The sequence below is a fragment of the Dacryopinax primogenitus genome, assembly GCF_000292625.1.
Source record: "Dacryopinax primogenitus strain DJM-731 SS1 chromosome Unknown DACRYscaffold_20, whole genome shotgun sequence".
Taxonomy (NCBI): Eukaryota; Fungi; Basidiomycota; class Dacrymycetes; order Dacrymycetales; family Dacrymycetaceae; genus Dacryopinax; species Dacryopinax primogenitus.
The window spans coordinates 110,831-123,327 of NW_024467217.1; the positions used below are offsets into that span (position 1 = coordinate 110,831).

The 12,497-nt window shown below is 49.5% G+C and overlaps 4 protein-coding genes across 4 annotated transcripts; 3 read left to right on the forward strand and 1 right to left on the reverse strand.

Annotated features, from left to right (window-relative positions):
• Nucleotides 1–173: 173 nt before the first annotated feature.
• Nucleotides 174–3,248, forward strand: DACRYDRAFT_83816 (CBF-domain-containing protein; the record flags this gene model as incomplete). The annotated part of the gene is made up of 8 exons (XM_040776638.1): nucleotides 174–798; nucleotides 848–962; nucleotides 1,014–1,588; nucleotides 1,640–1,964; nucleotides 2,017–2,169; nucleotides 2,219–2,521; nucleotides 2,575–2,790; nucleotides 2,844–3,248. Exons 1-8 carry the CDS (start codon nucleotides 374–376, stop codon nucleotides 3,246–3,248), a joined length of 2,517 nt encoding a protein of 838 aa, XP_040624961.1. The 5' UTR covers nucleotides 174–373.
• A 535-nt stretch (nucleotides 3,249–3,783) lies between these two features.
• On the forward strand, nucleotides 3,784–7,317 carry DACRYDRAFT_111046 (uncharacterized protein; the record flags this gene model as incomplete). Its single annotated transcript, XM_040769165.1, has 17 exons — nucleotides 3,784–3,849; nucleotides 3,899–4,036; nucleotides 4,090–4,213; nucleotides 4,266–4,339; nucleotides 4,393–4,520; nucleotides 4,569–4,666; nucleotides 4,723–4,739; nucleotides 4,789–4,905; nucleotides 4,960–5,118; nucleotides 5,176–5,305; nucleotides 5,356–5,673; nucleotides 5,720–5,957; nucleotides 6,009–6,171; nucleotides 6,220–6,306; nucleotides 6,366–6,535; nucleotides 6,591–6,803; nucleotides 6,852–7,317. The coding sequence occupies 17 exons, from the start codon at nucleotides 3,784–3,786 to the stop codon at nucleotides 7,315–7,317; spliced, it is 2,706 nt and encodes a 901-aa protein (XP_040624962.1).
• Nucleotides 7,318–7,325: 8 nt separating this feature from the next.
• On the reverse strand, nucleotides 7,326–10,891 carry DACRYDRAFT_83822 (ATP-dependent DNA ligase). Its single transcript, XM_040776639.1, has 18 exons — nucleotides 10,864–10,891; nucleotides 10,606–10,812; nucleotides 10,454–10,558; nucleotides 10,318–10,401; nucleotides 10,087–10,267; nucleotides 9,977–10,039; nucleotides 9,779–9,932; nucleotides 9,589–9,729; nucleotides 9,436–9,537; nucleotides 9,227–9,389; nucleotides 9,100–9,175; nucleotides 8,963–9,048; nucleotides 8,786–8,901; nucleotides 8,641–8,736; nucleotides 8,404–8,586; nucleotides 8,121–8,351; nucleotides 7,722–8,069; nucleotides 7,326–7,669 (listed from the first exon to the last, which is right to left on the reverse strand). Exons 1-18 carry the CDS (start codon nucleotides 10,883–10,885, stop codon nucleotides 7,487–7,489), a joined length of 2,541 nt encoding a protein of 846 aa, XP_040624963.1. The 5' UTR covers nucleotides 10,886–10,891; the 3' UTR covers nucleotides 7,326–7,486.
• Nucleotides 10,892–11,049: 158 nt separating this feature from the next.
• Nucleotides 11,050–12,233, forward strand: DACRYDRAFT_24603 (uncharacterized protein). The gene has a single exon (XM_040773756.1). The coding sequence runs from the start codon at nucleotides 11,732–11,734 to the stop codon at nucleotides 12,173–12,175; it is 444 nt and encodes a 147-aa protein (XP_040624964.1). The 5' UTR covers nucleotides 11,050–11,731; the 3' UTR covers nucleotides 12,176–12,233.
• The last annotated feature ends 264 nt before the right edge of the window (nucleotides 12,234–12,497 follow it).

Sequence of the window (12,497 nt, forward strand, 5' to 3'; positions counted from 1 at the left end):
TCGATGAGAGAGTCGAAAGGTGCAGGAGTAGGGTTCATTTCAGTGTCAAAAAAATATTTGTGATAATAATTACAAGGACCCTGAACTGGGCAGAATTTTGGCGACGAAGAAAGCTCAGACTTTATCATTTGTTGAGATCATGCTCAAGAAAGGACATCGCAGGGGCGATAACAACAAAACGAACACCCCTGCATATCATAAGAAGGCTAATGCAGGGCCGCGGGTCAAGCAGCAAGCAACGTATGGATTGGGGAAACCTCGACCTGCAAAGAACCTCCCAGCAAGAGAGTTCCCTGTCTCGAAGACCGGTATCTTGCCCCCCAATTCCACGACCGTCACCAATAGCAAGTCCCAACCAGGAGAGAAGGAATCAATGAAAGTGTCAAAATGCATTATGGCTCCGATCCCACACTGGTACGATATCGATCTACCATCATTAGAGCGCAACGACAACTTGCCCTTCCTGTCCGTCGATGATATTACTGCCCGAGTATCCCACGCGTCAGGACTCCATGAAGCAGAGGTTGAAGCGTACACAAGCTCCGGCACGGGCGCGAGTATAGTCGGTATGAGCGGATCGGATGCGATATTTCTCTCCCGGATTCTCTCGTCTGGAACACTTTCCGACCGTTTGTCAGCTTTAACATTGATGGCTCAATCTTCCCCACTGCATAACACTCGAGCCCTTAATGCCATGAAGTCAATGGCTGGGAAGAAGAGTAGGGAAGAGAGCCTGAAAGCCATCAGAGCGATCACAGACTGGTGGGTTGGAGGTGGTGCCCCGTCGCGAAAGCTGAAGTGAGTGCTTCGATGATTTCTATCTTAACCTCCTTGACATATCTTCCAGGTATATACGCGATCAACCTTTGAATCATCCGGATGTCACCGACAGGCACTTGCTGATTTGGTATTTTGAAGACTGGGTCAAGAAATATTTTTTCTCTATTCTTCAGCTGCTGGAGGTTCGTCGGCTGTTCTGTTGAGATACACGCACTTGGCTGATGTCTAGACAGGGATTGCTTCTCGATCCGCTGCCCTTTATTCGAATGCAAGCGATGACTCTGGTGGCGCAGCTCCTGAAGGAGAAACCAGAGCAGGAGCAGAACCTGCTCCGACTTCTAGTAAATAAACTAGGAGACCTGGAACGGACCGTTGCATCCAAAGCATCCTTCCATCTCCTGCAGTTGCTTCAGTCTCATCCTGCCATGAAATCCGTGGTCATCCGGGACGTGTCTTCTCTCATCCTCCGACCCCCGTCTACTTCTGCCAATGCCAAGGGATCCGAGAATCAGCATGCGAAGTACTATGGTGTTATCACCTTCAACCAAACCACCTTAACCAAGTCCGATTTGGAAGTTTCCCGTGCCTTGATTGAAGTTTACTTCGACCTCTTTCGCGAAATTATTGGGAAGGCGGATGAGCCTGTAGGTAAATCAGACAAAGTCGCTCCTAAGAAACGGGCAAAGGGCAAAGGAAGAGTAAAAGCCGCTGCCCCTGCAGAAGAGCAAGACGAAAACTCCAAGATGATCGCCGCTATTCTTACAGGTATCAACCGAAGCCTCCCTTTTGCAAATTTAGATCAAGCAGCGTGCGTGCTTAAAAGTCGATTGCCTAACGAAAGCTTATGGCGTACTGTCAGGTTAAATACACATGTCGACTTGCTTTTCCGCATTACTCATTCTGCAACTTTCAATATTTCGGTGCAATCACTCATGCTCGTTTTCCACGTAATGGCCGACAATAAAGGGATCGTCGACAGGTTTTACAGGACTCTCTACGAGTCTTTGTTTGATCCACGGCTGCTGACGGCATCCAAGCAAATCTTGTACTTGAACCTGTTGTTCAAGGCATTGAAGGCAGACCCCAGTTTCGACCGACAAATAGCGTTTGTTAAGAGAATCTTTCAGACCCTGACCTTGCATCAACCTCCCTTCATTTGCGGAGCAATTTATCTCATGGGAGAGGTGCGCAATTGCTCATCAATGCAGTGTCCATGACTTACACACTCCATTTCAGTTGTTCACAAACAAACCTGACTTGCGCGCTTTATTGAGGACTGGGTCCATACTAGAAGGTGCTTCGGAGGAAGCCGACCCACGAACAGCATATGATCCTCGGAAACGGGACCCTCTGTATGCCCATGCCTCATCGTCTCAGCTATGGGAAGTAGTAAGTTGAAACCACAGTTCTCCCATAAGTGAAACCTAACATGCACCAGTCGCCGCTCCTTCATCACTTCCACCCATCTGTTTCCCTCCATGCCCGACAATTGACGGCTGACCAACAAATTACCGCCACAGCGGATCTTGGACTCAACACGATCATACACTTTCTTGACCGTTTTGTATATCGCAACCCGAAGAAACCAAGACCAAAGGGTACATCAGCCATGCAACCTAGTGTTTCTGGGCTAGAAAGGCCAGGAATTGTTCGGCTCACCAGAGGGTATCAAGGTGATGCAGGGACCGTAAATAATCCGTCCTTTTGGTCACAAAAGGCAGCATACATTCCTGTGGACAAGGTTCGTACTGAATTACATGATGCTCTGACATGCAGCCGCTTATGCGCCAACAGCTTTTCTTCCATCAGTATTTCGCACAAAGATCGGGACGTCATCAGGCTAAGGTAGACAAGGTTAGCAAGCGCAAGAAAGGTCACAAGGACTCAGAGTCGCAGGCTTCGTCTCGAGAGGATTCTGAGGGGGAGCATATGGTAACGGAAGGTGAAATGGATGCAGATCAGACGGATGCGGGTTCAGAAGAAAGCGAAGATGAGGCGGAGGTGTGGAAGGTAATGCATCGCTTTGAAAGGGGGTTGCTATGGAAATAACTGTGATCTTCCAGGCGATGAAGGCTTCGATGCCTAAGTTTGAAGACGTAGACGATGACATGGACAGTGCGGACATTGAAGACATGGAGGATGACATGAGAGATATCAGTGATCTGTCACCAGATGACAGCGACGACGCCTTCGAAAATGACCTTGAGGACGATGACGCCGCTGTCCCGGAACCTTATGATACTGACGACGGAGCAAATGAAGACGACGCCGATGACTTTTACCAGTTCGACGAGGAAGATCTCGTGGACATGGATGATGAAGTAGACGAGCTCCCGACAGGTGAGAAGCGCAAAGTTTCTGGTGGTCACGGGATGGGCAAAAGGAGGAAGCTCCGCCAGCTGCCGACGTTTGCTACGTATGAGGACTACAAGGAGATGATTGAGGGGGCACCGGAGGAGAACATATGATAATGGCCCAGTGCATGGGCGCTTATTTGTCACGCCACCCTTTCTTTCCACGTGGACAGGTTTCACCGAATAAAGCTTGCCGAGCGGCGCTTCTTCTGTGACGATTATAATGTCCAATAAGGGTTTACCGCGCCCACAATAAACTGCCGGACCTGAGCGCGCCGGATCTTGTGAACCCCACAATATGATCGAGTACGCCGACCGGTCGTCACTGGGGATTATGGTCCGGACACCCCCATTTCCCCCTGATTTACTTATCTCTTATAGACCAGAAGCAGGGCTCCCCGCACTTTAGAGCTCCTTCCAGTATTTTCTTCGGCGACGAGGTTCCTTAATATCTTTGGTATAAATGCTTGCGTCCTTTCGCAACCTCACTCGAACTACCTTTTGGCGTAGGCCTTATCATGTTGTGCTTACTGCGGGGCCCTACAGGGCCGTATCTACTCTAACTCTGGGTATACGTCGAGAAGATCCAAGGAGAACTTGGGAGCGTCGATGTCCTTTATCTCCGGATGCTGTTGCAGAACTCGTGGGTATGGGCGTTACCGTACAGGTGCAGCACTGCAATCGCCGCATCTGGACTGATGATGACTTTCGCAAAGTAAGGTTTGTTCTCGTCCATTGAAAATTGTGATTTTATGAATGGATAGGCCGGTGCTACTATCGTTGGAGACGTCTCCCAGGCGGATATCGTGGTGGGAATCAAAGAAGTGCCCATCTCGGAGCTGTCGGCAACCCCTGTCAAAGGACAAACACATTTCATGTTCTCCCATACGCACAAGGGCCAGGTATATTCATCCGTGGTTCTTGCACCTTGACAGGACATGAATATACCTTCCAGAGCTATAACATGGACCTTTTGTCCCGCCTCCTGGGGCAGGCCCGCTTGATAGACTATGAGCTTCTTACCGATCATGCTGGGCCGGATGGAAAACGGACCATCGCCTTTGGCTGGTACGCTGGGGGTACGTAGCTTGTCTGTTTAATCGTGTTATCGTCCTACTCGGGTCTTCCTAGCGGCTGGGTTGGTTGAGGGCCTCTGTGCTTACAGCCGCTACCTCCTGACACTTGGTATTGCCACACCCATCCTGGTAAGCTGAGCCATACCAAGAAGATTGTCTTATTAATCGAGTCCTCACTGGAGCATCTCCCTCGGCCTTTCATGCATGCCTCACTTTCCGAAATGAGAAAATCCTTAAAGATTCTGGGTAGACGAATTCAAGCTGAAGGTGTTCCCAGAGAGGCTGGCCCAATCGTCGTGGCTGTCACCGGGTAAGCGCCTTTACCTGGGGGAGTGTTCCATGCTGACCAATTGGCCAGGGCTGGGCAAGTTGCCGCTGGTGCTCTTGACATGTTGAAAGAGCTTCCCGCTGTCCTTGTTCAGCCTCTTGAATTAGGCAAGATTGTGAAATATCAAGGTGTGTCGCCACGCTGTCCTTGGCCGTTAGATGCACATTGATGGTGAACGCTTCAGGCATGGACCTTCACAAAGTAACTTTTTTCCCCTCGTTGACATCACAAAGCATTGATTCGCATCCAGGTATATGTCGTCCATGCGCCAGCAGCACATTATCTACAACGCAAAGATGGCAGAGGTTATAATCGCAACGATTACTATTGCGACCCGGACAGCTACCACAGTGTGCTTTACCGACTTGTACGTACTCGAAAACAGATCGGCGCACCCTGTTAATTCCGCCACCCCAAATAGATTGCCCCATATGTATCGTTGATCGTGAACGGTGCCGGATGGCGCCCAGGATTTCCTCGCTTAATGGACAATGCACAATTGACGGAAGCACTCCGCCTTGCCTGGAACATCGGACCTGGTCGCCTAGGAACAATATCAGACGTCACATGCGACTTGGAGGTATGTAGGCTAGAGGATGGAAACCCTCTATTGTACTTCTGCTTATCGCACTCGAAGGGTGGTCTTGAATTTGTCACTCAAGCTTCTACAATTGACACTCCCGTCTTTGTTGTGAAACCTTCTGACTCCCTCGTGGACCATCCGGGTGTCAGCATCGTATCCATCGACATTCTTCCTACAGAACTACGTTTGTCTACAGGCAATATGCATTTCCATTGTGCTGATCATTGTCAATAGCCCGAGACACCTCAGTACATTTCAGCAATGCGTTCATGCCATATCTAGTTGCCTTCGTCAGACAACGACTCAATGCCAAGGAAAGGGAGCATGATGGATTGTTGATCAAATCGCTAGACCGAGCAACGATTGTCCAAGGCGGAAAACTATTATCACAACACGAATGGCTATCAGGCCGGCTAACGACAGCCCCAGTCCAACGATCGAAAGCATCTCGTTCGGACCGAGGAACGGACGTTTTGGTTCTTGGATCCGGGATGGTTGCCAAGCCAGTTATTGATACTCTGTGCCAACGCACCGATCTGACGGTTGTACTCGGTGAGCAGATCGTATTGTCCGTGCATCAGCGCCTCACAGAGTTCAGCCAGCAACAACCTACAAGAGGCTCAACTGTTTGCCAATGTGCACCCGAATTTAAGGCTGGTCACAGCTGACGCCTCTGACCGTGCACTGATGGAAGGGCTGATTTGCAAGGCGGATGTTGTCATCAGCCTGTTGCCTGCTCCCATGCACCCCAAAATCGCAGAAATTTGTATTCAGCAGCAAGCTCACCTTGTCACTGCCTCTTACGTTTCACCCGTTATGCAATCATTGCACGAGAAGTGCGAGCCTTCGCTGACCGCTTTTGCATCTCTCTTACCATTTGTTTCTAGGGCACTCTCCGCCGATGTCCTCCTCCTGAATGAATGCGGACTCGATCCTGGAGTCGATCATTGCGCAGCCGTAGATCTGATTCAGCGAATTCAGAATGACGGAAAGCAGGTGAGAAGCTTTATATCCTTTTGCGGAGGTTTACCTGCCCCAGAGTTTTCCAATGTACGTGCCGGTCGGTTTTTGTTTGGCTCCCGCTTGATCAATTCCAAGGTTCCTCTGGGGTACAAATTTTCTTGGGCTCCCCACGGTGTCTTGATGGCCGCAAAGAATTCCGCGCATTTTAAACTAGAAGGCGAGGTACGTCCGCGCGTGTTCCCATATATACGTTTGATTACATATCATAATGTGTACTACAGGTGTTCGACGTGCCAGGCGAGATGCTCTTAAAAACACACTTTTCCGACATTCCTCTATTTCAGGGATTTGCTTTGGAAGGCTTGGCCAACCGAAACAGCATCAACTATATCAAACCTTACAAGCTTGGCCAACTTGAGACAATGTCCTCACAATTGAGGGGAACACTGCGGTGCGCTGAATAGCTTACGGGGAAAGAAAACTTCTGAGAAGAACATTGCTTCAAGATACAAAGGGTTCACCAGCTTGATGTCTGTGTTAAGCCAGATCGGATTGTTGGATGAAACCAGTTCTCTGTCCCTTGATACTTGGAGTGACCTGCTCCCTCGTTGTCTTGAGCGAGTTGTTGGGCTACCTGTTAGGGATAGCTTATCGCGCGGTGCTGCGATGACTGATGTACTAGGAGAACGGTGGTATCATCAGGAGGCAGCCTTGGAATGGTAAGCCATAGTTCTGGGAGACGAAGCAAAGCTTACAGTCCACTTTAGGCTCGGGCTCCTGCCATCTCTTGCGGCAATGAAGGAGGGCTTTTACCCAACAGTACCGGAGATCTCGCTTCCCCCCCTCAGTCTGCTCAGTATTCTGATGAGCCATCGTTTGCGTTATGAGCCGGGAGAACGAGATGTGGTTATTTTGAGTCACGAAGTTGTCGCTGGGCCCGGACCAATGACAAGTCCAGATACAGAGGCCACAGTGCATTCATATCTTCTAGTGGTCTACGGTGACGAGCATTCATCCGCTATGGCACGAACTGTAGGGTTACCTGTTGCGTTCGCTGCACTCCGTATTCTTGACGGGGACATGGATATGAGAGGTGTCGTGGTCCCTACCCACCCTCGTATATATGCGAACATGCTTAAGGACTTAGCGACTGTTGGTTTAGTCTTTCGGGATACCGTTACCAATGTCCCTGGCATAGGACCCGCTCTTCGAGCGAGTTGGACTCACACATAACCACATTGGGACCGGTCCCAAAATTGTATATTATTACAAGCCAGAATCTCAGGCTTCGGGTGCGTTCACCTGCATCTTCTCTCATCCGAAAAATAAAGATGAGAAACGGAGTAGCCAATGAGACCTGTCGGGGACTAATGTGGTTTACACGTACAGTTTGAAGACATCGTCACCAAAAGTCGTCTTCTATCTCCCCATCCCCCCTCCTTTTCTTGCCGCCTTTACTTTGTGCAAGAGCCTGTCGCTCATACATATCTGCGATTTGCTCTGGGGAAGTCGAGTCTTCAGGCGCCTTATCATCCCTTACTCGAATGAACCTCGGAAAGCGAAGTGAAATGCCACGCTCTTCAACCTACAATGTTACGTGTCAGCCACGTAACCACCCGATAACGCGGATTACTCACAAGGCCTTGTGCTGCCGTATATACGGGGCTTAAACTCAGATCCGCTGCCAGTACTTCCCAGACTACGGTGGGGGTAAACCATACATCGGGCTTAGCTTGCCCAGGGGCAATGTCACTTCGCATCACGTCAACTTCGAGCCCTTTTAGGGTATTGTGATGTTGTAGTAAAGCATCATCCGTGAATCCAGTGCCAATTTTGCATATTGTTTGGAACTGTTCCGAGTCGGAATCGTAGCACGCCAGAAGGAAGGCGCCGTACACAGCAGTTCTTTTGCCATGACCATGATATGCCCCAACAACGACTAAATCGAAGGAATCACCCACGCCGGTGAGATAATCTTTCTTCAACTGTTGACTATGTCAGATCAGAAAGTCGGTGCCTGTTACATCTTACCGCACCTTTAGCCAGTTCACACTTCGGCGGCTCGGCTCATAGTAGCTGGCATCACTTTGAAGCATTTTAACCATGAGACCTTCGCAACCATCTTTGACGCTTTGGTCAAGGAATGTTTGGATCTCTTCTGTGCTGCTTCCGTCAGATGAATTTGCAAAATCAAATTCTCCTGGTACGGGGTGAAAATGTTGATAGAGAAGTTGTCTGCGGGATAATAAATCCTTGTGCAGCAACGGCTATACAATGAATTAAAAATGGCCCAGACAGTCACATGGCCACCAAGCTTACCTCGCCATTCAGATATAACAAGTCGAAGGCAAACAAGCATACTGTAACCTGAACGTCTTCAGCCCTGACATCCTTCCGCTTTCTTCGACTCAGTTCTTGGAAAGGCAGAAGATTCATTGTGGCGCGTTCGATAGCAACTGCTTCAGCGTCCAAAACGAAGCTGGACGTGCCTTCATTGATACACTGTGGGGTATGATATCAGCTATGGGTTGAGGCGACCTGAGCGTCATCTATTACTCCAGGCAGCTGGTCTATAAGATCGGGATATTTCAGACTCATGTCTTCCGAATTGCGGCTGAAAATTTTGATGGTGCCATCTTCAGATTGATGAATCTGTATGAGTTTAAGATCGATAATGGAAGTACAACGAAATGTCCCGAACCTGGGCCCGTTCACCGTCATATTTATATTCACAGGTAAATGTTTTGCCTTCGAACCGATCCAAGACTTCGCCGATGGCTTTCGTTGGCTTAGCCAGCATCGGTTTGAGCGGAATTCCTATGAGATTCATCAATGAAATGCATGCACTCACATAATCGTTCGAATCATTGTATCTTACCTGGAGTTAGTTTACAATGCTCCCTGAGGCCACTGATTCCACAATCGAGCAAAGCTGGTATGACACAGTCATAAGAGGGCAATTCACTGATGTGGGATGTGAACAATTGAACAGCAGTGAGAAACCAAAAATAGAACCTATATACAGACTTCACTATGTTCGCTCCTTCTTCAAGCTCACTGGCTAGTTTTTCCTTGCTCCACTTCTTCGATCCTGACAGGACGGAAGTTGAGCCGCCAATCATCGCTTTGGCGTCGGACAAACCTCGATCTCTAAGGACTGTTGCCCAGGCCACCGCTACAAGAACAGTGCGCTCCGCAAGTCGGATTCGCAACTTGCCTTCCAATGATCTGATAATGAACTTTGGTTCCATCTCGACGGAGGTTGCCAGAAGAGACTTGATGATCCCAATTTTTTTAGCTTGAGACTATCATTTTGATTACCACAAGAACTCAGGCACGGGAAGGACATACCGCGTTACCGCTGACTCTTGCTATTTCCGTCAGCTTGGCGAAAACGGACGAAACCGTCAAAGGTTTTGGTTTGAACATAGTAGGCTGGGTATTGCGGCTCATCTGGGTTGCGTTGTCGGAATAGATGATATTGGGTTTGTGACTAGGGCTCACCATCGCAACTAACCCCAAATCACCCTCCTTTTTCAGGTCAGCCTTAATCTTCGCCAGTGAACGCCCAGTGCTTTCGGCAATTGCTTTTTCAAGAATTGATTCTCCGACGCCCAGCTCGAGACCGACGTAGTCGGGACACAACTGTGATATATATATTAAACTGGGCCGGCGGGCCGCACTTATGACTTACTCGATTAATGCAGAGATATACAGTCTTGAGCAGCTCTTTGGGGCTGAGTCTAATAACCATGAAGAAAAAAGCCGTGAGATGCGTGGTGATTTCGATCCTTTTCGAGGTGGATTCAATCAGGGTGAAAGTCGAAATAAGCGCCGCATATGGCACACTATGTTCTCATAAGCGAAGTCCCAGGATGTAATTGTTTCTCACGGTTCGTCGGCTTGCCATGGTGTTTGTTTACAGAGAAAGGCATCACCGGCGGCCAATTCGGCACTGATCAAGAATCAGTGAAACCATACGATGTATTGCCATCCACTGACGCAAGGGACGCTGAGTCCTCTTCTGTTTCATCGTCTACTGCGTATTCGTCTTCGTCGAGGTCAGCTTCATCGCCTTCATCAAGGTTAGCCTCATTCCCCCCGTCCGATTTACTTCCCCCCTCATCCTCATGCGCCTGACCCTTCGCCAGAGCTTGGGTATGTGGCGTGGCGACACCAGGTGCTGAGAGCACGTTATAAGAGATTACAGGAGTAATGACTTTCTCAACTCACTGTCTGAGAGTGTATTAGCATTGGCCGCCCCCCCATCGTCCTCACTGTTGATGTCGACGCGCCTTTTCTTTTGCTTTGGTGGATCTGCAACAGATATATCGACCATGGTTGGCTGTCTCGAGAGGTTGATCCGTACCAGGTATCTCAACTATGGGACCATGCTTCCTCTTCTCTGTACAATATGGGGAGGTTCCCACCATGTTCGCGTTATTACTCCAGCCTTGATCGACCTCTAAGCTCTCTGCGGCTTTTCAGTTAATTGCTGTGAATGGAAAGGACCATGCGTACGACTGCTGGACATGACATCAACCTTTTTCAACCCATTTTCGACATCATTGAGAGGATTCGCCTTATGGTCTTGTTCGCTTGTTTCGACCTCGGAATAGGATCCTGGTCGTGGTTCGACATGACCTGACTTAGCCCAGAGCGCGTTGAGGCTGGTTTGCTGGGAGGGTGCCCTTACTCCAGGCGGCATTTGGAAGAACTTTCCTGCCCCTGTACGTGAGTTAGACATTCACAGGGCATTTTATTGTGAAGCCGATTCACCAAGAGTTGCCTGGCGTGCCATCCGAGGGATTGCTGTTTGTTGCTGAGCATGAGGAGAGGCATCGGACGCGCCACAGGACGCGTCAAGGTGAGCTGCTTACATAACCTGCCCACACGTTCCATTACGCTCTGCGACCTCCGACAGACAGTTCTCACATATGCTTTCGTCATCGCTACTTGGCCCCCTTGCTTTCGCCCTTGGTGTTCTTGCGCAAAATGGTCCCCTTCTTGGCGACACTACACAGTCTCTTGCTCTTGTATTCTCGCCAGCCTTTCTGCCGCTCGAAACAACTCCTCAGACATACCCAAACTACACTCTGCCCCCAGTCCAACCGTCATGGGCCCCTCCAACAAATCCTTCCAATTATACCTTATTAGTATTTCCAACGACAAACACTTCTCCAGAAGCGGCCGTCAACCTCTCCCCTCAGGCTTTACGCACAGTTAGCGGAGTGATGGAGCTGGCAAGCAATGCAACAGACTCCAGCCTTGTCCTTCGTGATCCCTTGGACGGCTGGAGGCGACAGTGGTTGGTTGGTGGACTGGAGCCCTCGACAAATTACACTTGGTTTGTTGTAGACGATCAGACTCAAGTTGTGCATGGACCAGTTTATTTTCTCACCAAAAACGGTCTGTGTGGTTGATACTCAGGGATGTATGACTCATCAACCACGTAGTGTCTTTTCCTTGTGCATTAGTGCACTCACTTCCGTACTGCCCGTTCGTTTCGTACGCAGTGGCCCTTCCTCCTCCTACACAGGCAGAGCCCGCGCAACCGGGAACATCGCTCACACGGCAAACGTACACTGCGGACGATCTGGCCGGAGAATACACCGCCATTATTCTCTCAAGCCTTGGTAACTTCTCCATGACTCTTTCATCCTTCGCCTGTGGGCGAGATGTCTATTCTCCCTTGAAAACTTGTGAAGACTGCCTCGATGCGTACCGCGATTGGGCCTGCGCGATCTCCTTTCCTCGATGCGCCAATACGGACGCTTCTGCCGTTCCTCCCCCTCCATTACCTCCCCCTGCAGTGATGCCTCGCGCGAATACCTCCCGAAACAACTTCCCAACCCTAAACCGTACTTATTCCGAGCTTCTGCCATGCATCGAGACGTGCACCATTGTCGACCGCTCATGTCCATACTTCCTGCAATTCGCCTGCCCTCTGCCCGGTGTTACGGCAGAATTCAGCTATGGCGTTAACTTCGTCGACGATGCGTCCAATGGGGGACAGAATAGGGGTGAGCCTGGGGTGTCGGAAAAGTGGGGCTACGCCTGGTGTAATGCAGGGACCGTGTACAGATTCTAGCCATTGTGTTTAGTATTTTCCATAATAACCATGTGACTCTGACCACAGTTATATATGCATCCCCCGATTTAGCTTTATGCTTCCCAGAAAAGTGCATGTGTGTTAGGGCAACACAGGCTGACTAAGTCTGCTCACCTAAGAGTGCCAAGAGTCTAAGCAGGCAACAAGGAAGTGGAGTAGACCTGATGACTAAGACCTATCTACAGTATAGGTACCTGTGGATGATCCTAAGAGACCAAGTCTGAAGAGACAGTCCCAGGCAGAGTAGGCCTTATATTTATACCTCTGTGGTGGAACCTGCTAGAACATCTTGCTTACTCAG

Coding starts and splice junctions, on each gene's coding strand:
- DACRYDRAFT_83822 (XM_040776639.1), bottom strand. CDS start 10,885: ATGGCACGCCAGGCAACTCTTG. Junction 10,040..10,086: donor GAGGACTCAGCGTCCCTTGC/GTCAGTGGATGG, acceptor ATTCTTGATCAG/TGCCGAATTGGCCGCCGGTG. Junction 8,352..8,403: donor TGTTATATCTGAATGGCGAG/GTAAGCTTGGTG, acceptor TTCATTGTATAG/CCGTTGCTGCACAAGGATTT.
- DACRYDRAFT_24603 (XM_040773756.1), top strand. CDS start 11,732: ATGACTCTTTCATCCTTCGCCTGTGGGCGAGATGTCTATTCTCCCTTG.